Source organism: Podarcis liolepis (assembly GCF_965112155.1).
Source record: "Podarcis liolepis genome assembly, chromosome: 7".
In the NCBI taxonomy this organism is placed as follows: domain Eukaryota; kingdom Metazoa; phylum Chordata; class Lepidosauria; order Squamata; family Lacertidae; genus Podarcis; species Podarcis liolepis.
The window spans coordinates 29,035,931-29,059,676 of NC_139561.1; the positions used below are offsets into that span (position 1 = coordinate 29,035,931).

The 23,746-nt window shown below is 40.7% G+C and overlaps 2 protein-coding genes across 5 annotated transcripts in view; one reads left to right on the forward strand and one right to left on the reverse strand.

Annotated features, from left to right (window-relative positions):
* CAMTA1 (calmodulin binding transcription activator 1) overlaps positions 1 to 23,746 on the reverse strand; it is a 706,892-nt gene that overhangs the window by 679,727 nt on the left and 3,419 nt on the right. For all 4 annotated transcript variants that reach the window (XM_083512793.1, XM_083512795.1, XM_083512792.1 and 1 more), the window contains exon 2: positions 10,217 to 10,335. In XM_083512793.1, coding sequence (XP_083368919.1) covers positions 10,217 to 10,335 — 119 coding nt within the window. The remainder of the gene's footprint in view (positions 1 to 10,216; positions 10,336 to 23,746) is intronic.
* The window catches only part of ZBTB48 (zinc finger and BTB domain containing 48), a 386,674-nt gene that overhangs the window by 225,237 nt on the left and 137,691 nt on the right, over positions 1 to 23,746 (forward strand). The window lies entirely within an intron of this gene.

Sequence of the window (23,746 nt, forward strand, 5' to 3'; positions counted from 1 at the left end):
ATGGCACCAATCCCTTTTCACTGAAATAATGATGAACTGAAGGTCTTTCTAGAGGCATTTTTCATGGTTCCCAACAATATAGTTTCATCCCAAACTCCTCTGAAATATTCATTTATAACAATTAAGTAGTGTGCATTTCAAATTTATTCATTCGTTCAACAGCTCCTTTAAATATTTTTCAAAAACATTTAAAGATCTGCAGGAGTTGTAAGTTATATGGGAACTGTAACTAGGAGATATTACCTATAGCTAAAATAATAATAATAATAAAGACTGGGAAAAGCAGCAAAAAAGAAAGCTACTTCCATGCAGCAGTTTAAGGAAAACACAGCACTGCTTTGATACCTTCTTTGGAAGCCCAACAGTTAGTACGATGTGTTTGTTTAAAAATCAGCCAGAATTATAACCTTTCAATCGTGTGAAATTACTGTGCCTACTCGGAACGTTTGCTAATTTGGTAAACATTAGCAGAAACATACAGCAGGGCAACATTAACAGCAAATTCTGCACTATGTAAATTTAACACAGCACGAAGAAATTTCAATTCTGCCTCAAGGTTCTTTTAAAGGCAAAATGTGGAGTAGCCAAGTCAGTTTTGCACAATGCAGGGGACGGAGTATGGGGTGGAGGAAGCTCATGGAGTGGGTACTAAATGACTCAGCAGAATTTCAGGAAAGAGGAGAAGAGCACCGCAGCCATGACTGAAACTGTCTGCTTTCATTACAGATGCACCTACTGCACCTCCGCGCTGGACATATACACATAGTTGTCTGTTATGGGCAAGTCAACATCACATAAATATTCACAAGCATGACTCAAGCTTCCCTGCACATCAAGGAATGACTTGCTATAACATCAGAGAGAGAACCTTCGCTTTTCTCAAAAGCAAAATGTTTCTCAACAAAGCTGCCAGACATCAAATGCAGCATAAGTGAAATACATGAACAGGTGAACAAGCTCTCAATTTTTTATTTTGGGTTTTGGGTTTTTTTTAAAGAAGGCATCAGCCTAATGCACCCATTTTCTGGATTATTTTATGTTGCTGATCTGCCACATATAAGCTGCTTCCAGCAGTGGCAAATCTCTTAAGATTAAACTCATGGGCTTATAAACAAAACCTGAGATAACCAGGTCAAAATACCTGAATTTTAAGGTCAAGAATTAGACATAATCTGTAAGGTGTTGCATACATGGCATTTATTATTGTGTAAACTATTATCTGTTAGCCATCAAGTATGAACATTTACAGTCCTTGACATGCTGCAGAACGTTCCACTGAATAACTGCTAGCCTTTGCTTCTAGGAAGTTCTGACCATTTTGTCTTCAACTACCATAAGTGATCTTGCTTTGTCTTATTGCATGTGTATAGAATCAAACAAAAATTTCACAACTGTCCCTCTGTCCCTACACAGATATAGAATCTGAAGGCTCAAAGGCATTGGACCTGCATGACCTGAGTTTGGGACAACACTTCTACTTTGCTCCTGGGTGACTTCAGCATTTACGTTGATTATCGCCCTGACTCAGCTGCTTCTTGGCCTCGTCTTTCTTCAGCTTTGGACAGACTCCTCATTCACTGCCTAGGGAACCTCTTGAGTTTCTCTTCACCAAAAACCACTCAGTCTCAAATGCTTCTGTAGTGAAATTCCCTCTGCCAGACTGATACCTTCATCCACCTCCCCACATTTTGCCTCTTGCTCCTCCCAAGACCTCCAATCCACTGATCTTCTCCATCTGCTGTCTTTGCCTCCTTCTCAGACTCTGCAGTTTTCACTTTCAATTCATTCCATCCTGCCCGCAGCTAGACATATCTGCCCTTTTTTCCAGGAGACTACTAACTCCTCTCATTCCCAGCACTGGCCCACTGCTGTCTCCATTCATGTTCTCACATGGGTGAACACCTCTGGAGGAGAACAAAAGACGTGGCCAATTTCATCCACAACCAAATTCATCCTTGCACCTTCTCATCTGTTTTATAGTATAGCCAAAAAAGACTACACCACCTCTTCAACCCACACCAGGAATTCTTGAAGCATCTTCTCCAACTTTGATACCCTCCTCAGTCCTATTCCACCCTCTTGTCTCCCTTTATGCCCCAGCTCTCCACGATTCCGTCCTCAGCCAGTTCTCTTGCCTGTTCTTTCAATGTTTCCACAAGGGAAAGCTCTTTCTCTGCTTTCCTGCTCTTTGTTGGGGGTCCCTTTATGTTTATTCTTACCATCCTGCTATTCTTTCCCTTCCTTAGGCACCCTGGCTACATCCCAGAAGAGATTTCAGTATCAGCTATATGCCGGAAGTGGCTTTACTGTAGTCTGAACTTATGAATATGTTCTCTCCTGGACTAACAGTAATTCTTAATATCCCCAAACCCAAATTGTAGGACTCTGTTGTCTTTTAATTAGCTGTGCAAGGATTTGAACATACATAGTGTAAACTCTACCTCTAAGCTTTGGCTGACATTTCAGGTGAAAGATTAGGTGTTCAGGGGTACAGCACTAGTTTATGAGACTGAGGTTCATACAGTCATTGACTATGAAAACAGGCCTACCCTCTTTGGCAAAGTTGACTTGGGGAGGGTAGAAAATTACCCCTGCAGTTGGGATGAGCTTCAGAGGCATCCAAAGCTCAACCTTATCTCAGAAACAAAACCCCAGATTAGTGAAATACTGAGAACAGCAAAACACAGGATTTGAACCTATTACCTCAACAGTCTATTCCAAGCAAAAGTACTATGTTCAAGCTAGAGTGCTATGCTTTCAATGGCAGTTTGACCCTCATAATGTCTGCACAGCACTTTGTAATACAAAGGCTCAGGCCCAAGAGGAAAATGTATTTTGATGACCTCCTTATATAGGCTGCCAAAACATTACAAGCAACTTACTTGACCACAAAGCACTCAACTCATTGCATTTACATTCCATACAAAGGACATCAGAGGATTGTTCACAACATATTTTTGTACTGTGGCCTAAGACGTTATCGCTACTTTCACATTTTTGGGGGTGGGGACAACCCCAGTACATTCGGCCAAGTAGAAATAGTTGATTTTGATACTACAGAATATAGCAAATTAGTAGTCAAGCATGACAGCCTATTGCTTCTCTTTCCACTCACCTACCCTTCTATGTGAAAAATACTTTATTTACCTGACTCATTGAGGGGCAACCAGCGTTGGCCCCCCTTTAAAAAAATGGACTGATGTTTCATAGCTAGCCTACCTTATAGGATAGCTAAGGGGGAGAAAGCCACTCTGCCAGTAGCTTTCTGTAACAGGGAGTTTGCTACTGATTAATACCTAAAGCTACTGTGACAGGCTGGCTGCAAGGTGCTCACAAACAGAAGAATTGCAGTAGGCAGATATTGACCTTCACTTGTGATTCTCTGTATTGCTGCAGAATTCTCCTCCTGAATTCCTCTAGGGTTCCTGATCTATCAGTATCTTGGCTCCTCGCACACAGTGGCTGCTGCATAGCTGCTTAGAAAGCAGAATGGCATTCACAGTCATCAGGGTGGGGGAGACTGGCACAGTAACTTTGGATTTAGATGCAACTGGCTTCATCAGCCTGGATTCCTAGAAAAGCACATGCACTTTTGGTTTTTTTTGGGGGGGGGCACCGCCAAGATTTGTACACTATGCCAGGTGTTTTGTCTTCATCCCTCCCCTAAATTCTTTTCTCTGGTGACAGCCGTAGCAAGGGAAAGAACTTTCTCCCTATGACCAGCACAAGCAATTTACCAAAATATCAGACCGGGGACATTAAGCCTGAAATCTGCAAGTGTGAACGTTACTACAAGACAGGGCAATGGAAAACTACAGAGAGACTTATAGGTCATAACTAAGGTGCTCTCATGAAGGAAACTAAAAGGAGAAAATGAACTTGGCAGTCAAATGTTTCTCAGAATACTGAAGCTGTGTATTTTTACCAAAACATTTTCTATCATGTGCAGTACAAATTGGCTTGGTGTTCAGCGCACTGATAGGAGGGTGTCTTTTGTACTGCTGAACTAAAGATGTGCAAATGTGCCTGCTTACACGACCTATTCCTAAAACACATAAGTCTGTGGCTTTGATGTTTCTTGGAGAACAGAGATTGCTACAGTACATTCCGTAACTCCAGCTCTAAACTTCACAACAGACAGCTGCGCCTGTGATTAACAGCAGGTAACCTCAGTTTCTGTCAATTTAATGAACTCTGCCAAGACAGAAAGGCACTGTGGAAGCCAAGAGGCATGAAGTCCCTGTGTAAAGAGATTTCGGAAATTTCACCAGGGAGGAGTTTGCTCTGTATAACTTCATGAGAGTAATTCCTTCCAATATAAAATAATGTGTGGACTACATTGCAAATAAAAACAATAATGTTGGGACCCAATTAAACTGACAGCTTCTGGCACTGATGTTCTGTATCTTTTTATCACAATGGCATTACATTATACAACACTTAGAGGGAGGAAACCATGAAGGGTGCCAGAATGGAATAGGCATCTGCTCATTCCAGTGAGGACAGGGAAAGCAACTTTGAAATCAACAGAGCTGGGCAGTATCCACCTTGCTTTGCTGGCTTCCCTTATAAAGGCCAGCTTATGGACATAGCCCTTCATAAATATTGGCTAGGAGATCACTGCAAAGCTTGTCTTGCTGCTCCCACAAAAAGGGCATTTCAGAAATGTTAGCATTTGGTTCCTGAAAAGAGTAAGCCCGCATAATAAAAATGTCTATGCACCCTGAAAGCTTGTTAGCCAACCTGGCCAGCACAGATTGTCCACCAACCACTGTAGATACTCTATTTCATGAACCAATCAAATCATCCAGGGCTCTTGTAACTATCATTAACTACCGTATTTTTCACTCTATAACACGCACCCGACCATAACACACACGTAGTTTTTAGAGGAGGAAAATCTGTAGGCATGCCACCCGTAGGCATTCCCTCCATAACACGCACAGACATTTCCCCTTACTTTCTAGGAGGAAAAAAGTGAGTGTTATGGTGCAAAAAATACGGTATATTACAAGTTAACTATAGGTAAGGGTGAAGCCTTGTTTCCTGCAAACATTCCAAAAACCAAATCTCTTGCTGGTTACAATTAAGAAGAACATTGTGAACCTTGCAATTTACAGGGGTCAGATTCCTGACTGATGTTGTCCTGTGAAACATGGCATCATTTTCACTTGCTACCAATACCATATTATTATTATTATTAATTTTGTATACCACCCTATACCCGCAAGTCAAAGATTTGGAGATATGGAAGGGATTCCCCAAGGGTCATCCAGTCCAACCCTCTGCAATGCAGGAATCTAAACTAAAGAATCCATGACAGATGGCCATCCAAAAGCAACATCATCTAGCCCACAGTTCACGAGCTTCTTTGCAAGAATATTGTGTGAGACTTTATCAAAAGCCTTACTGAAATCAAGATACACTACATCCATAGCATTCCACTCATCCAACATGCTTGTAAATCAAAAAGTAAATCAAATCAAAAATACATATTTTAAAAGTAATAAAATTAGTCTGGCATGACTTATTTTTAAGAAACCCATGCTGGCTCTTAGTATTCACTGCATGCTTTTCTAAGTGCTAACAAACCAGCTGTTTAATAATCTGTTCTAGAACCTTTCCTGGTATTAATATCAAGTTGACAGGTCAGTAGTTATCTAGGTCTTCTCTTTTTCCATTTCTGAATAGGGACAACATTTGCTTACTTCAGGTTTGCAGTGACCTTACCCGTTCTCAAAGAATTCTCAAGGATATCAGTGAAATCAGTGAAACAGCCACTGCTGTCTTTTAATCAAGCAAAGAATCCAAATTCTTCCAAATCTTACTTTGTTTACCCTAACTTTCAACTTAAGTCCATCCCATCTGCCCAACCCTAAACATTTTCCAGTAGCTGGCAAAGACTGTGCTTGCCCAGAGCTGCAGGGCCTCTTCAAATACAATTTGATGCAAGGGAAAGTTTCAGCTAGTAAAGTGAAGGTGTCTGGCCATTTCATTTTCCCCTCCTAGCTGGTGGCTACAAAACTGAATCCTTGGCATTAGTGATAGGGGTTTCCCAGGATTTTATTTTATTGAAGATTGGGGTAATTTGCATCAGAATTTTTTTCTGATGCCCTAGGGTGATCTCATTTAGCATATCCGCTTTAGTTTAGTGAACAAAGCTTAAAAAGTGCCCCAAGTTAATCTTCTGTCCCAACACACCACAAGTATTTGACTTCAAATATATATATTCTCTCACATACTTACTAGGGATAATCACCTCAAAGACATTAAATATAGCTTTGAAACAGCTATGATTGCCTAATATTGTATTTGCTATTAACACTTATTCATTGTTACTTAATGAACTTATGCAATGGAAATTTTTCCATGGAAGAATAAAGTTCTGTCCCACATCATTGTTTACCACTACAGCTTTGAGGGTCAAATGGGAATGGTTCCTTTCAACATCTTCTCCAGAGATGTGCATATATCGTAAGTTGCTTTAAGTACAATTTTTAACAAAAAGGCAGCATACAAATTAAATCAAAATTGAATCTAATCTCAAACACTCAATAGAAGCCAATCACACAAGAAAAAGACTGCATGTACAGACAAAAATCACACCGCGGTATGAACACGTGTTAGGGAATCGCAAGAATGTGGTATGAGTAGTTTGTAATTTCAACCCCAACTAATGGAGCGACCACCCTCTTCCTTTGCTGAAAAAGCCAGAGGCGGCGCTGCCATATAAAAGCAGTATTAGCCTGAGTATAACAGGAATTCTTTAAAAGGCATATAAATTGATATGCATCATATACTGCTGGAGAAGTTAATTGGTAGCGAACTTAAGCAATGATGGCTGTACAAACCCTTAACTTTTATTCCCCCTAACCATCCAATGTATATTAGTCTGTCTCAACCACGTGAAGCCACAATGACATTATCAAACTAACTTCTGATATAATTTACCTTCTCCAATTTGAAAGGAAAAAAATGAACAAGTAGTGTTTTTTCTACAAGAACAGACACCATGACTTTTATTTTAAAAGAGACAGCATTTGGGCAACTACATATTTCCAAACACTTTAAGTGACTCACCACAAACTAATAGCAAATCCCTCATCAGGAGGCTGTATACCTTTCCCATCACCCACAACTTCAGATGTTACTTTACTAAATGGAAGGTTTGAGACTATCCTTCCTCCAAGTTTCCCTCTTCCTTCCAGAACTTGATCTGAACCACCCTGTGCTACAGCTGTCCTGTCTGTTTTACAGATAAGAAAATGTGCTCTATGGTCATAGAATCATAGAATCTTACGAGTTGGATCTAGTCCATAGAATCTAGTCCAACCCCCTGCAATGCAGGAATCTCAGCTAAAGCATCCATGACAGATGAACACCCATGCTGGGTCTTAGTATTTACAGCATCCTTTTCTAAATGCTCACAGGCTGATTGTTGGATTAACTAGGACCTTCCCTTGTATCGATGTCAAGCTCACCGGCCAGTAGTTACCTAGGTCTTCCTTTTCCCCCATTTTGAAGATGGGAACAACATTTGCCCAGCTCCAGTCTGTAGGGACCTCACCTGTTCTCCAAGAATTCTCAAAGATAAAAGAGCAACTGCTCTTTTTTTGAGAAAGAGTGCAGTAAAAATGAAACTGCAGCTCTGAAGAACTTGAAACCATTTGCTTTAATCTCTCCATAAAGACGAATCTTCAACTTCAAGAGCACCATCTGCAAAGTCAACAATTTATTTCGTGCCTGATCATACAACTGTTTATGCTGCATAACTCAAAGTAGAACACACATTTGTGATCAACACTATACTAAGAACAAAGCAAGTTACTGCATAGGTCACAATTGCAATTTGTTCTATGGCTTACACAGAGAATGTGCCATCTTTCCCACACAACTGCTAATACAACTCCTGTCCCCAGGCTCTTGGAGGCCTTCTCCAGCCCTCCCTGACCAGCAGTACACAAGCCAATAGAGGCTGTTCTCTCATCATGCCCCACCCTCCCAGAATGAATGGAAGCCATTCTTCAAACCGATTGACATGGACCATGCTGTATCTTAGAGCTACAGCTGGCAATGTATCTGGGCACCTTTTGTTTCTATGATTATTCCAAACATACTCGCACTCTTTAAAAAGGATTTAGAATCATTAAGTGCTCCATTTGTTACAGAACCCTCTTTCAGAAATCTTTAACCTACAAGAGCATTTCTGTATCTTACTCTGGGGGGGGGGGTCCCCATTGGTATCCTGTATGGATGACAGGAAGATCAGCCCTTACATTAGGGACAGGGAGGCTGTGACCCTTCAGATGATGTTGGTCTACAACACCCACTATGCCATGCTGGCTGATGCTCATGTGGGGAAAGAGTCCAACAACATCGAGGACCTGCCCTATATCTATCTAACTGTACTGAGGAGGTACTATTGTTGCTTCTCACTCAGCTGCTTCTTGCCTAAACCCAAACAGGAATGCAAATCTCCAGTCTATGTAGAAGTTCTAGGCCTAAGGAATCAACATATCGTGAATAACTAATCAGTGGCAGCCAGTCCCACAAGTTTTTATGAATGGCACTTGGCTATTTTCATATCCTTCAAAGCAGAAATTGAAAAGACCAGAGATTTGGTTAAAATCAGAGAAAACGCTTTTGAGAAAGACCAAAAGATATTGGCCCACAGGCTTGATACTCCCTTTAGAAGGAATTGACTTTTCTCTTTCTTACTTATCCGCTAAAAGCTGCAGAACTTTCTAATTATATTCAAAATGGTTTGCAAACGGCATCAAGAGTACTACGTGGAAAAGCTTTACTAATTACAGAGACAGAGTCCAATTGTGCATGGCTGCAAGACAAATAGCCAAGTAAAGCTACAACAAAGCCAACAGAAGTTATCACCTAAGATGTCAGAACTCAGGAACCACAAAAAGCTTTTTTTAAAAAATCCATGAAATACTAAACAAGTTACGAAAGGTAGACAGTGGGAAATCAAGGATAATATAACTTTGCTATCAACACTTTTTCCCACTTGTGAAGGTGCATGTTCTACACCACAGATACAATCCTGTCAAAGGTAAGTAAATCCCATTGACTGCACACATGCTTAAAATTTTCCACTAAAATAAATGGAATGTTAAGAGCATTGAACTTAAGCTAGATGGTGCCCCCAATTTATGATGATGAAACCTTCTGAAATAAGTTACCAGATAAAGGTATTGAAGCAACTCTGACAACTAGCAAGTTAACTATCAAATATACATTTCCCTCACAGATTGTTAGTTGCTTATATTCACAACTACTTACAAGCCACTTATTCTTGACAAACCTATACTTTTCTACAAGCTGCAAGTAGAACCTTTGCAGAGTGTGACTGCTTAAACGAAGTGCTCAGCCCAAAGTTACACCGAAATACTTGATATGCAAGGAACAATCCAAACAAAGATTATGCTCTTTAAAGACCCACCCATTTCATCAGCAGAGATTTAAGCCTGTGCTTAACTCTGTAGAAGTCAACAAAGAACTTAGAAGAGCTTGGATAGAGTTCACACCTCTTCACATATTTTGCATTATAACAAACCACACTTGACCACTATATCTTGGAATTTAAAAGGTTTGATTTTTTAAAACTGACATGAGAATGCTACATTCCTCAGAGACTAAATATTTCTGAAAGCCTTTATGCACATTACCAAATGTTTCATACATGGCTAGATTTCATACTTTGTACCGTCAAGAGGATGCTATATTAAAGCAATTTGAAAAGCAGGGAAGTTATTGTGCAAGCAGGGTCAAGAGCAGTTCTGCTGTTGGGAAGTTTTATCATCTTCCTCCTGTCTTTATCAAATTAACACTTGAGACAAAGATGCACCATAGCTATGTCTTCATTAATTCCTGACAAGTGTAAGAGCATTTACATCAGATTCACACAGATCTTAACTATACCTTGGAGAGAAGCAAAATGCAAGACATGCAAACAAATGCCAACACCTGCCACATGCAGCAGAGCGCACAAATTCTGCCTCTTTGTTTTTAAAAACACAAACAATTCAAACTTCATGCTAAGTTTCCAATGACTTGATTGACAATTCTTGCCGGGGGAGGGGGATGGTGGCAGAGCCTTTCTGAATTGATGGTGGCAGAGCCTTTTTGAACAAGATTTTGATTCCAATGTGATATGATTTAAACAATCCAGCCAGTGAAAAACACAGAAATTGGATGTATCTACCTCGTTAGTGTTCCAACGGTGCCTCTCTTTTGGTAAACTGGAACATTTTGGTAGACATTCAAGCAGCTTTTTCGGTAAAAAGATTTTTACATGACTTCCATTGCTGTTTCCATGATCATCTACAAAGAGGAAAAAAGTAAATACAATACATCAGAAAACAAGACTTAGAACTTATTCCTCCTCTCTGATGCAAAAGGTTCAAGTTTTCTCTCTCTCTTTCTCTCTCTCTCTCTCTCTCTCTCTCTCTCACACACACACACACACACACACACAGAATTCATCTCCATAACTTGTCGCATTATGTATACCACTTGTGACCATAAGGCTATGAGCCACTACAAATCTAAGCTTGTACCACAGACATAATAGTCCCTTGATCTCACAAGCGGAGACTATGTTTATGAGCTGACATCTTTCCAAACCAACCACACAAGCTGCCAGCAGCTTTGTTCCCAAGTGGTACTAAATGAAGTGTCAGAACAGCAAATCCAATCTCTGCTGCCACTTCTACAGAAGACATTCCCAGTACCCCAGTATGCCTTCTATACAAGGGAGAGCTAAAGAGGTAATTTTAAACTACAATCCTTTTGGGGATTTTTATTTTTATTTTAATCATGAATAGTCCTAGATTACAGCAATAGAGCCCGAGTCCTGGGTTTGGTGTAGGGTTGACCACAAACCAGAAAGAGTACAACAAATAACTTCCAGTTCTAGACTGGAAAATAATGCAAAATAATGTTCTCTATTCATTATCTCCACAAAAAAAATAAGGCATGACAGTTGAAGGGCAAGTTCAATAGTGCTGAGAGTGTCAGGTCAGTATAAGAGATCATGTATGGTTCAGTAATACCACAACAACTCTTGACGCTTCTGCAAATGACTGGAGCAGTCATAGGCTACTTGAAAAACAGAATCCGAATTGGAAAATTCAACTGGAATCTCATTAGCCAAGGTTTGCTCTTGGCTTACTGCTTGTGGTATGTTTTGAGAGAAACAGATCATGAGCGCTTGTTTGCAAGTAACACTGAGCCAGCTTCTGGTTTATTTCCCTCCCAATGCAACAAAGGCAGGAATAGGGGGAGTAAATGTACCAGCACATTGCTTGCTTTTAAGCAACAGCTTGTTTTTAACTATGCTTTAAAGTGACATGTGACCTAGGCCACTGTGCTACTGATTCATTTTGTTCAACAACACATTTTAAGAAATGAATACGTTTCCATGGGAAAGCATAGGACAAGAATTTTTTTTCCTGCTCTGGATCACTGCATGAACCATATAACCATAGCATCCCAATCCTCACATACAAAAGGACAGCGGCCTGGCCATTGCAAACTGCTATAGTCTCCTGAAGCAACACAATAGCTATTGAACGGCTACTAAACCACAAAGTCTCCCAGATGTCTAGAGTGAGCTGGAGCATGGCCGCCTACATGGAGACCAAACCCAAGTCATGATGGACAGGAAGGCTGCACAGCTGTGGGGAGGGTTTGTTCTTCTCAACTTAAATTCTTATGATTACTCTACAGCATGTACTGTCCAAGGTGCTGTAAAAAAAAAGCTTATATCAGTTAAAAATAAATACGGCCCTCTCTCCAGATTTTTCAGCATGTATGTTTGTATAATCAAAGATCTGAAAGCAAAAGCAAAAGAAGTTTGGATAACAAAAAGGAAAACATAGATGCAGTACAAGCAAACTAGCAGTGAATTATTCTACTATCAGCCTTAGTTGTGTGCATTGAGCACATCTGAGGATTTGTTAGAATACCACATCCAGGCCTAAAATAAGGTGTAGGTAACAAGCGGCTATTCATATAGGCTGCATTTAATTTGCAGAAAAGAGGGGGGCAGACGGATATAGAAATAACATCTTATCCTATTGCAAAGTAGATTATCTTCCACTGACATTTCCAAATGTTTTTCTACTTTCAGTCTTACACAAGGAATAATGTGCATGGTCTAAAATACAGTCCTCAAGAAAGACTTGTATTATAAGCATCTATCAGCTTCACCAGACAAAAAAGTACTATAAAATGTTTAAGCTCAGGCACGAAGCAGAGCCAGGTCAAGAAAGACAGGGAAGCTTTACTCAGGGATCAGTGTGGTATAGCGGTTGTCAGTCCAGAACTGGGGAGACCCAAGTTGAAATCCCCTTTAAGCCATGAAAGCTCACTGGGTGACTTGGACCAGTCACCAACTCTAAGTCTAACCTACCTCAGAGGGTTGTTAGGAGGATAAAATAGGGGTGGGGAGGGAAAGGGAAGGACTATGCATGCTGCCTTGATGAACTAAGTCTACAGTGAACACCAAAATTACAGAAATGAAGCCTCCCAATTCTATCATTCTCCTTATTTAAAGCAGAGATCTGCCATTCAGATCTAAACTGTCTTTTCATTCTTTCAAATTCACACTAAGTTGCTGTTTGTATGACAGAACATCAAGCAAAGCTGCTCCCCTTTGAAGCATCTACGTAACATAAAAAGGGAGCGAAAAGGAAGCACTGTTGGGTTACACATGTTCTGATGCCAGAGTAAAGAAACTGTTAAGACATGGAGATCATGCGTCATTTTATTCTTATCAACTTTCAGTAACTGGAGGCACTGCTTAGTACAAACCAAAATATGGGGCCTTTGGTCTGGATATACAGTGGTACCTCTGGATGCGAATGGGATCCGTTTCGGAACCCCGTTCGCATCCTGAGCAGAACGCAACCCGCGTCTGTGGGTCGCAATTCGCCGCTTCTGTGCATGCACGTGACATCATTTTGACCGTATGCGCAAGCGGCGAAACCCAGAAGTAACCCGTTTGTTACTTCTGGGTCATCGCGGAGCGCAACCTGAAAATGCTCAACCTGAAGCAACTTTAACCCAAGGTATGACTGTATAGTCATTATACAAAGCACCTTTATCAGTAAGTAATTAATGGTGGTATGGATGCATACTTTGGGTGCAAACAACAGTAGAATGAGATAATAAATAATAATATTTACATCCTACTCTGTTTATGCAACAGGAGGAAAGAGGAAAAAAGTTAAGTGAATTGCTCAGCTGGGGATTTCAGAGGTGGAGAATAGGAAATATTTTAAAATGGAGTTTCAAGAGTGCAGGTGGGAGGTAATGGCAAAACACCACAATTGTATCTTTCCTCAGACTGGTGCCCTTCACACACTACAACTCCCATGAGTGCCAAGCCAGCATGGGATGAGGGAAGGTGTAGTTTCACAATATCTGAAGGGCGCCAGAACAGGGAAAGTTGGCTCGGATGAAGCTTGAGATTTCTTTATTATTACAGGCATATTAAGTCTCAAGTGTTCTCCTCAAGAGGAACGTGTCCCTACAAACTATCAACTTTTTATCACTTCAGGAAGGGGCAGGGAACCGCCAGTTTGCAGAATTAATTAGACCAGCCAGGCTTCCTCATCTGACCCACAAGGCCATTTTGAAAAAGCCACGTGCATCAGCTGTGGGCAGCTGAAGTTGCACTAGGCCAAAAGGGGGATTGCAGGAACTGCTGATCAGCTGATTGTCAGAGCTTCAAAGCTTATCACAGGGCTTTCAGCAATAACCAATGGTTAGCTGGTGAATCCTGAGTCTTCTCTTGAGTCCTGCACAGCCAATAACCCTCATGAAGGACCAAACCGGTGAAGGCCTCTTATCTATTTCTTGAACCATACAAACTTCACATTGACTGGAAGGGTAAAATAGAGCTAAGAACCAAACTGTCACACTTTATACACTGAACTATTCATTTCATGTGCACAGTGGACAAATGCAAAAATTGGGGCAAAGGAGGCAAGAACATGGAGCAGCAAGTGGCAGACCACAACTGAATTCAGTATTAGGAACAAGAGCTCCACGTCATTAAAAAAAAAAAAATCAATACAGCTCAAGCAGAAAAAAATTCCCCGTGACAAAATAACAAAGTGGCTACATATTCAGGTAAGGCATCGTTCGTAAGTGTCTTGGGTGTAGTACACTAAGCCAAAACTTAGGAATTACTAACTGAACTCAGTGGGACTCAAAAATTGAAAAATTGGACTGGACAGCAGTCCAAGTTCTGCAAAGCAATCATCTAAACTCCATGGTACAAAAATCTTAAAAGTCTTAAAGGTAAGTGAGGGAAGGGAGAGAAGGCCAACCAATAAAAGTCCATAAAGGATTCTGAATTAATTACACTCTATAAAGTCTTGGTGGTTTTATAGCCTCATTCACATTCCTTGCACTTCATCCTCCCAAAGGAGGCAACATAGACAATAAAAATTTGAAACATACAACAGCAAACAAATCATGCCTCCCTCCCTTCCTCTATATACACATACCCCTCTCTTTTTTTTTTTACCAGTTCTTACATATTTGGTGATCCAATAGATTTGGAACTGTAGGCCTTTAACTATCAAAGCTTTGGTGCAAATAACTTTTTACTGTTTGCAATGTACATCCCCCGCCAAAGGGTCCCATAAAACAGACCTTCCATTCGGGTTCAAAATTCTTCATTTAACATACTGTATTTATATTCCACCTCTCCATCCTACAAAGAACCAAGGACACAAGAACAAATCCCTAAGAGCATTATACCAGCCACTGTGACTGCAGATATTTACACATGTTTATAATATCATCATCATTTATTAATTTATATACCACTTATATGCCAAATTGGCTTCTAACTGGTTTACAAATATAAAACAAATGCACAAAACATGCAGTCTTGTTCTACCTACAGCCTATTCCAACTATACAAAAGCAACACGCTTGCACTGCTTGGCTGTTCTTCCCAACACTGACACAGCTGTGTCAGGTCAAGTCTTTTCCTGCCCTTGTAATTTCAACACACTCAAGATTAGGGCACAAAAAGGTAATCGTTATGTTTTAGAACAGTAGTTCTCAAACTTTTTTTCTCCACTTAAAAATTGCTGATTGTATTGGAGGACTACTTAAATGATTTTTCTGCCTATTGCAGCAACTGTAATGCACTGTGCTGGATTATTTCCAAGTGCATTTTACTGCTTCTTTTATTTCTTATGTTGTATTTTATTGTATACCTTCCGCAGAATACATATTGTAATACAATAATATACACAATAAGAATTAAAAGCAGCAATAAAAATACAATTAAAGTTCAATACAATTATTTAATACGGGCATACTGTGAACCACCAGAATGAGGCTTGCAGGGAACCTCTGCTTTAGAACTAAACAATCTGCCACACAAGATCAGGCGGTGGGCAGGAAGCCACTGCATGGGCAGGTATACTCCCAACAAATTCAACAGCCAGGATATGAATGCAAACAGTGAAAAGTATTTAATGATGTTACTGCTCTTTGGCAGAATCACTAGATTATGCCTCTAAGCAATTTTAGAGTTCAGGGAAGTATTTTTGAGAGAGGAAATAAAGATGTCATTGGAGACATACTGCAGTATGATTATCCAATTCAAGACATTTCTCCTGAAGCTTGGAAAAGTAATATTTTGGACTGAACATCTTGTCATTTATTTACCCTGCACACAGTTCTTCTGGATCACAAACAAGCTGATTACTCCCATCAAGTTCTCACTACATAATAATGTGATGACAGAACTCCTCAATGCAATTACTCTCATGCAGCTAACTGCTACTACCTATTCAAACTATGCTACTTCTCTGTTCACTTTCGTCTCCCAGATGACTTAGGTGGGTCTGTACGAGGCAGGGGGGGCGTGGAGAAAGAGAGAACACAGCAGCACCGAGGCCATACTTCACCAAACACTACAGGCCACAAATATCTGAACAGGCTACCTCCTTTCCTATATAGACCATCTCAAGAGTGTGGGCCCTCTTGGGTAGTCGTACCACCCACAAATGTTTGAGGGGTGCTGGCCCAAGTGAGAACATCCCCTGTGGCATCCCCTAAGTTGTAGAATTCCCTCCCCACAGAGGTGCATCTTCAGTAAAGGTAAAGGGACCCCTGACCATTAGGTCCAGTCATGGCCGACTCTGAGGTTGCGGTGCTCATCTCGCTTTATTGGCCGAGGGAGCTGGCGTACAGCTTCCGGGTCATGTGGCCAGCATGACTAAGCCGCTTCTGGCGAACCAGAGCAGCGCACGGAAATGCTGTTTACCTTCCCGCCGGAGCGGTACCTATTTATCTACTTGCACTTTTGATGTGCTTTCAAACTGCTAGGTTGGCAGAAGCAGGGACCGAGCAACGGGAGCTCACCCCGTCGCGGGGATTCAAACCACCAATCTTCTGATCGGCAAGTCCTAGGCTCTGTGGTTTAACCCAAAGCGCCACCCGCGTCCCTATTGCACTTCAGTATATAGGTTTTATTGTATGCTGAAAATTCACCTCTTTGCCCCAGCCTTCAACATATATATCACCAAATTCTTTTGATTTTAAGCTGCTTTAACTGCTTCTAATGTTGCACTGCCATACAACCCTGAGACCTCAGGGTGAAGGGTGTGTAAGAAATCCAGATGATGATGATGATGATGTACATTCTCAAGCTGCTATCTCTTAAGTCCCATTCAGTTTATGCATGAGAAAGCAGAGTGAAGACGAAATGCATAAAATGAACTGCACAGGTTTGAAGCCAGGCTCAAATCGCCAAGTAAGATCAAATACATCTAAGAATATTATTTAACAAGAAGGTTTAGTGGAAAGGGGGGAGGGAGGGAGAAATTCTGAAAGCGGCAGTAGTAGTGCTAAAAATAGCCATCTGGGTGACAGACTGCAAGCTCAACATGTGCTTGAAAACTGAACAAAGCAGCAATACACGCCAGGGCAGTTTCCAGCTCCACGCAGCCTAGCTGGCCTTTTTTGTACAAGCCCTGGAGCGGATGCATTTGTACCATTTAGGTTTGCTTCCAGGCAGTCGTTTTTCAAAGCCTGCAAAATTGTTTTCTCGCCTTTTACAGGGCACTTGTCTTTTCCATAATTATTGTAAAAGCTAAAGTAGTAAGAGATAAGAATCTACAAGTGTAGGAACAAAATTGCAACAAGAAAAAGTAGTTACCTGTACTGAAATAAAAAACAACAACAACCTCTGTACAGTTGTACCTTGGATCCCAAACGCCTTGCAAGTTGAACATTTTGGCTCCCGAACGCCGCAAACCCAGAAGTGAGTGTTCTGGTTTGCGAATGTTCTTTGGAACCCGAATGTCCAACGGGGCTTCCGATTGGCTGCAGGAGCTTCCTGCAGCCAATCAGAAGCCGCACTTTGGTTTCCAAACGTTTTGGAAGTCGAACGACTCCATTCAACTTCTAAGGTACAACTGTATAAAAAATATATATTCCAACATTACAACTTTCACATTGTAAGGTAGTAGACGCCCTACCAAGAAACTCTGCCAATGCTTCCCCAAGCTGGTGCCCATAGATGTTTTGGACTACAACTCCCTTGCCTCAGGCAGCATGTTTAGGAAAGACTTCTTCATAACCAAGATATAAACAGCAGCTGTAGTCAATTTCAAGAAAAGAGCAGGAAGAAGGTAAGTACACATAGCATGAAAAGAAGATGTGAGGGGGAGAAGCCCAGGGACAACACCCTCATTCCCCAATGGCTTTCCCTCCAGCAAACCAACCTCCTGCTTCCAGGAAGTCACCAAACAACACACAAGATCAACTACAGCTGAATTTCATACCATTATTATGCCTTCCTGTGTGTGTGAACTGCTTTTCCCGTGACTGTTTTGAATCTCCCGCCATTGAGTTATTAGATAACCCAAAGCTCTAGTATTACAAGTTAGGACAAAAATATATCTGCACTTTCTCTACATTTTACATAGTTTTAAAAACCATTATTGCCCTTTTAGTCATTTTTCTTCTAAACTAAAAAGCCCCAGATATTTTGCCCATAGTAAAGGTGCTTGAAACCTTTTGATTGCATTGGTTGCCTTTTGAAAAAATGGGAAAGAGCAGTTATCATTTTTGAGATGAAGCAACCAGAACAGTAACCCATATTTCAAACGCAGTTGCACTAGGCCAAATAATACCGGTCTTGGGAGAGAATAGCCTTACAGACCTGTACCCTCTTATTTTCATTCCCATTTGATTCCTGATAATCACTAGCAAAGAACTTGTCCTTTCCACACACACACACCCATACACTTGCAGTTATTTCAAAATGATATATTGGAATAAATCAATGGGTCACAGAAATTCTCCAGTTCTTTTCCCTACAGTGACCTTTTGGAACCAAGAAGCTTCCTTGCATCTTTGTCGGGGCCTGGAGCCAAAAGACAAAACCTGACTGGACTATCAACTACAGTATTTCCCAGTTTCCTAGGCATCAAAATGCAAAGTGAAAGTCACATTCCATTAAAAAAAAACCTGGGGGAAAGTTGCCAGTCCAAGTTTACAACCCTATTTACTAAACCTTTAATTTTGTAACATTTCTAAATATACTCAAAAATTGATCTGTGTCCACTTCTAGATGAAGCCATCAATTTAAAATTAGATGTTACTTAATATTTCTACAAGTGACGAAAATCTGTGAATTTAACAGGGGGCACAATTTCATTTTTAAAGTGAACCCTATTCCAGAACAGCCATTTGTTGCTTAAACGCTGAAAGCCCTGCTCCCATTCCAGTCATGTATGAAAACCTCAGGGGCAGCTAAGGCTTCCAGCTGAACTAATAGCAAATTCCACAGCAGAGATCTTTCTGTTGATGATTTGCTGCCCCCAGCCTATGGTTGGTCAATAAAACCAGAACAGTTCTTCAACAGCAGCAGCCGCCGTCATGCAGTACATTTTACAAGCAAGAGAATCAAAGTAGATGGCCACAGGAAATGCCCTTCAAAGTCCAAACTCCAACATGAGCAAGACCTTTGGACAGAGAGGTTTTTTTACACAACAAACAACAACAACAACATGCTTTTCTTTAAAACCAGATCATAACATGTCTATGTTGTGCAAGAGACATCATCAGATGCCGTTCCAATCCCCAGCCCTCTGAAGATTAAGTTTTATAACTGCCAGTCCTAAACTATAGGCACAGGCTACATTTTCCCTTAGCTTTAACACTCCACAAAGGTCTTCATTTTTCAAATTAAATGCTCGATTTTACCAAGAAGCAGCTCAGCAAGAAGCTATTTCAAATCTATACAATAGAGAATCCACTTAGCACAGCTATCTGCGTTCACCTGTTAACTAATCTGTTCATGGTCGTCCCCCCCCAAACCCCATTCTATGCCTTGCTATAAATATTCACTTGAATACTTAACACTTCAAAATCCACACACACTTTTTTGACTCCAGAAATGTGGCTGGCAGTTTGTGAAATGAGTTTTAAATGCTGAATTATCTGCCCTGGTGGAGACGACTGCTTCTCCATGCTTGTGTTCTGGTAACATTATCGCCCCCAGGAAGTACATCATCACCCCAAGTGAGCCACCAGGCCATACAGTACAACACTCTGGACAGAAATACTAAGGGGTGAAAACAATTTAACAACCATACTTTCAAACCATTCTCGCAACAGGGGCAAGACTCTTGTACTACAAGAACATCCCTTAAACCCTCCACTGAGAATGACACCCTTCCCTTGTCATTTATTCCCCCTGTTGCGGGTGACAGAGAACAGTTAAGAGGCAGCCACCCTTCAATACAAATGGATAAACATGACTTCCTTCTTAGGACCAGCGCTTTCCACTTCATCCATGGTGCCTTAGGGAGTGCATCAATGGCTTACAAAATACAGTCACATTCTCAGACCTGAGAATGGTCAGCCCACTTGATTTCACACGCAGTTAAGTCCAGAGATTATTAAACATTAAGTTTTATAAGTTAACCGGAACAGCATCTCCAATTATAAACCACTAGCGAAATACTTGTCTTTGTACAATCATTAAAGGAGAGAAATGGCTCCCTTTATACTTTTGACAGAGGTTAAGTATCATGTGATTAAGCAAAGCAAAAAAGAATTTTTGCCATTTCCCCTCCTCCAAGAAAGAGAGAAAGGCCACCCACAGGCCAGCTCACTAAAATTACAATAAATATTTACTAAGTGGAAAACATGTTAATGTCAGGATGTCTAGAACAATCTGAGCTACTGTAAAGGACAGTGTAACCCATTTTAAAATTATGTAATAATTTACAGTCAAAGTAAACACAAAGTAATGATGGTAAAATGTTCTTTTTGGGTGGGGATCAAGCAGTTTGGAATGGGGTGGGGATCAAGCAGAGAGCTCGCAGGAGTTTGATGATGAGCAAGAGTTTTCGGAATGTTAATTTAAATGCCAGCATTCACATCTACTATCGACAAGGACCAAGAATGTAGTTGAGGAAGGGCAATACATGAAGAGACATTTTTAAACACTAATGCATGAATATCACATGACAACGCTACTATCACACGGCATGGCAAGACTACATGACACCTTCCTGCTTAAACAGGGTGCAAGTCAAGGCTTACAGCAGACCTTCTGCAGCAGAGAAACAAGTGACCTTGCAGGTTAATCGTCTCAACACACTAACAGCTGTTGCAGTCCCCAAAGAACTAGACTTCCTGAACATTGTACAAGAATGAAGCTTTAAGCGCTATTCAAGCAACTTTATGGCTTATAACTACTAGCCCACATGAAATTCATTCACCTCAAGTAATGCCTGTACCAAAACAGGACATCAACAACCTTTTACGTGAGGAAAATGCTTATTCGCATCTTAGAAGGCAAAGCCAGCATCTTCCTCTCCATTTACTTACCCACGCAAGCTCGATTATCCCGAAACTTCCACGGCGCACAGCAAATGGATGTGCAGAAGCCATGAATTTGGGAGTTCAAGTCAGTGATTTTGTGAATGGGGGGAAAGATGTGGGTAATTGTATAACTACAGTACATGTTTAGCTGAATATGTGCTGTTGCAAATGAGGTATTTTAAAGCACAAGAGTTATAAAACTGGTGGAAGATTTTGAATGGCATCCTTTGACCTACTATGTTAACAAAAGACTCTTCACCTTCTCTATTAAGGCAAACGCATATTAACATCCCATTCTATACTGTTTCAGCAGCATCTCCATAAGGAAAGAGAACATGTGCCATTTCACTCCCTCAGACCTCCAAAGTCCATTCCAGCATGTAGGGCCCCAAGTACCCAGCCACAACAGTTTGACTGGGTACAAGTCCTCTGTGACATTTGATACCACTACCGACTGAAAACCCACTGACTACATCTAGAGATTTCAAGCTGCTTTCCAGCCCTGCTAGCACTGTACAAATAAAGGTGATGTTGCATGTTTCTGACAAAGTTATGCAAATGAATGAAAGCCTTGAACAAAAAGGAAACAATTCACATATGGGGTTTTTTTTTTTGCTGTTTGGAACCTGCTTTTTAATCTCAAGAGTAAACATCCCCTACTTGTCATATCTGTATGGTTATAAGGTTTGGGCACAGCTTCCCACCTCACCTCATGCCACCTTAGTACTTTTGAAGTTCTAAATGCAATATGCAAAACAACAACTTTGATTGCAACCGATGCCTTGGCAAGTGTACGCAGGTATGACTACAGAAGCACAGAAAAGAACATTTAACCATCCAGCATTACACAGCCTATATAAAGACAGGACATGTTTAACCCTTGAAAACCTTTACTTGCAAAAAAAAAATTAATATCTCACAGAGTTAGCATTCATTTATACCAGCCCAATGTGTATATTTAAAATGTTCTTAAAGGGATCAGCCAATACACTACAAATTTCTTTGACAGTACATCACTACCCCCTTGTGGCTATGCAATAAAAGCCTCGTGTTCCGATTTTCAAAACTGTATTCTCTTCATGCAACTTCACCAAAAAGTTACAGGCTTTACCTCTTCCCGTCACATGTCATATTTTTTTACCTATTAAGCTTTAATTAATTCCAAGACCAAGGTGACATCTCAAAAAGACTTTTGTACATCACACAAAAGGTTCAAACATTAGTGGAGAATTCATTAACAAAATCAATTTTATTTTAATATAAAATTTATTGCTTTAAAATGCTGTAAACAACAAACAATTTGATCCCTCATTTTATCCCTGGCTAGAGTCATTGATTACTACTGCCACCATTTCAATTACTACACCACTCCCATTGTGCAGTAATGTTTAAAGCATGGACATGCACCATACCAACTTTATTTTAGTTCAGCTAAAAGTTTTAGCTCTCGATCAAAAAAGAAGTTGAATGCTAATTTGTAATACATAAAATGAGCCACCTGAGATTGATTCGTAGCAACTTAGATACCATATCCCAATCACAGGTGGGGTTTTTTTCATTCTCATTTTCAGACTACTTTGAATATTAGGCCTTTGACACCAGTATCTCAACTGCACCAACATGCCCCAAAGCAAACTCTAAACCCACTGACTCAAAACAAGGGAAACTCCTCTGCTTACTGGACATTCCAAATATTTTGTGGGACCAAAATAATTCTAACCTACACCATGAAAATGGCATGCACATGGATTATTGCCTAAATATTTTAACAGACAGGCACACAAGGACATATGCAAGGAAGATATGCATTGAGCAATTCCTTCTGATGGAGATATGTAGACACAAGTTATGCACATTTACATATTCGAAGCATTAGAACAGATTGATTGATTTGCACAAGAAAAAAGTACACACATCACACATGTGAACAGCCCTGGGATCTTCAGCTGAAGCCCAGTATACAAATTTAATAAACAACATCAGGATGGAAGGAAAGAAGGAAGGAAGTTCATGCCACTAAGGCAAAATACTGTACTACTGGAAAAGAATGTTTGATAACATCACACATTGGGTATGTTTATTGAGTGGGCATATTATTATGAATGGCAATTCCCACATCTCAAACTGCCTTACACTGAGCCACAGCCCACTGGTCCATCTAGCTCAATATGATCTACACCATTTCCAACTGACAAGGGCTCTCCAAGGTCTCCAGCAGACAGAGGTTTTCCCCAAAGCTTCTTACTTAAGATTTTTTAACCAGAGATGCCTGCTGCAAAGCATGTGCTTTACTAATGAGCTAGTACTACTCCGTAGTAGATGGTTACCAATCCCCATTTAGAAAAGTCACACCTAGAATGCCTAGCCCCTTTCCCTAAGAAACACTGGTACAGTAGGGTGCATGTGCCCCAGCTTTCACTTTGCATGGGTCACTGTGGTTGTCTGTCCTATAATGAACACACACTGGCAGGATCGGCCCTTCCCATAATGCAAGGCAAAAATAAAAAAGCTGTAGCTCAGCGATAGAGCACCTGCTTTGCATGTGAAAGGTCCCATGTTTAATCCCTAGCATCTCCAGGCATGGAGAGCCACTGCCAGTCAGTGTAGACAACAGTGAGCTCAATGGATCAAGTGTCTCTTTCAACAAAAGGCAGCTTCCAATGTTCCTAAAGGGATAGCACCAACACACCTGCCTACAGGTGAGGGAGGCATATTAAGATTGTTATGGCTCAGCATCAATTAGGCCATATTGCACCTGTGACTGAAGTATATACAGGAGAAACAAAATGGTGCCAAGAGGTGAAGGTGAATTGAAAGCAGTCAATCAACCCCATTAAAAACATGTCCACTCTCAGAT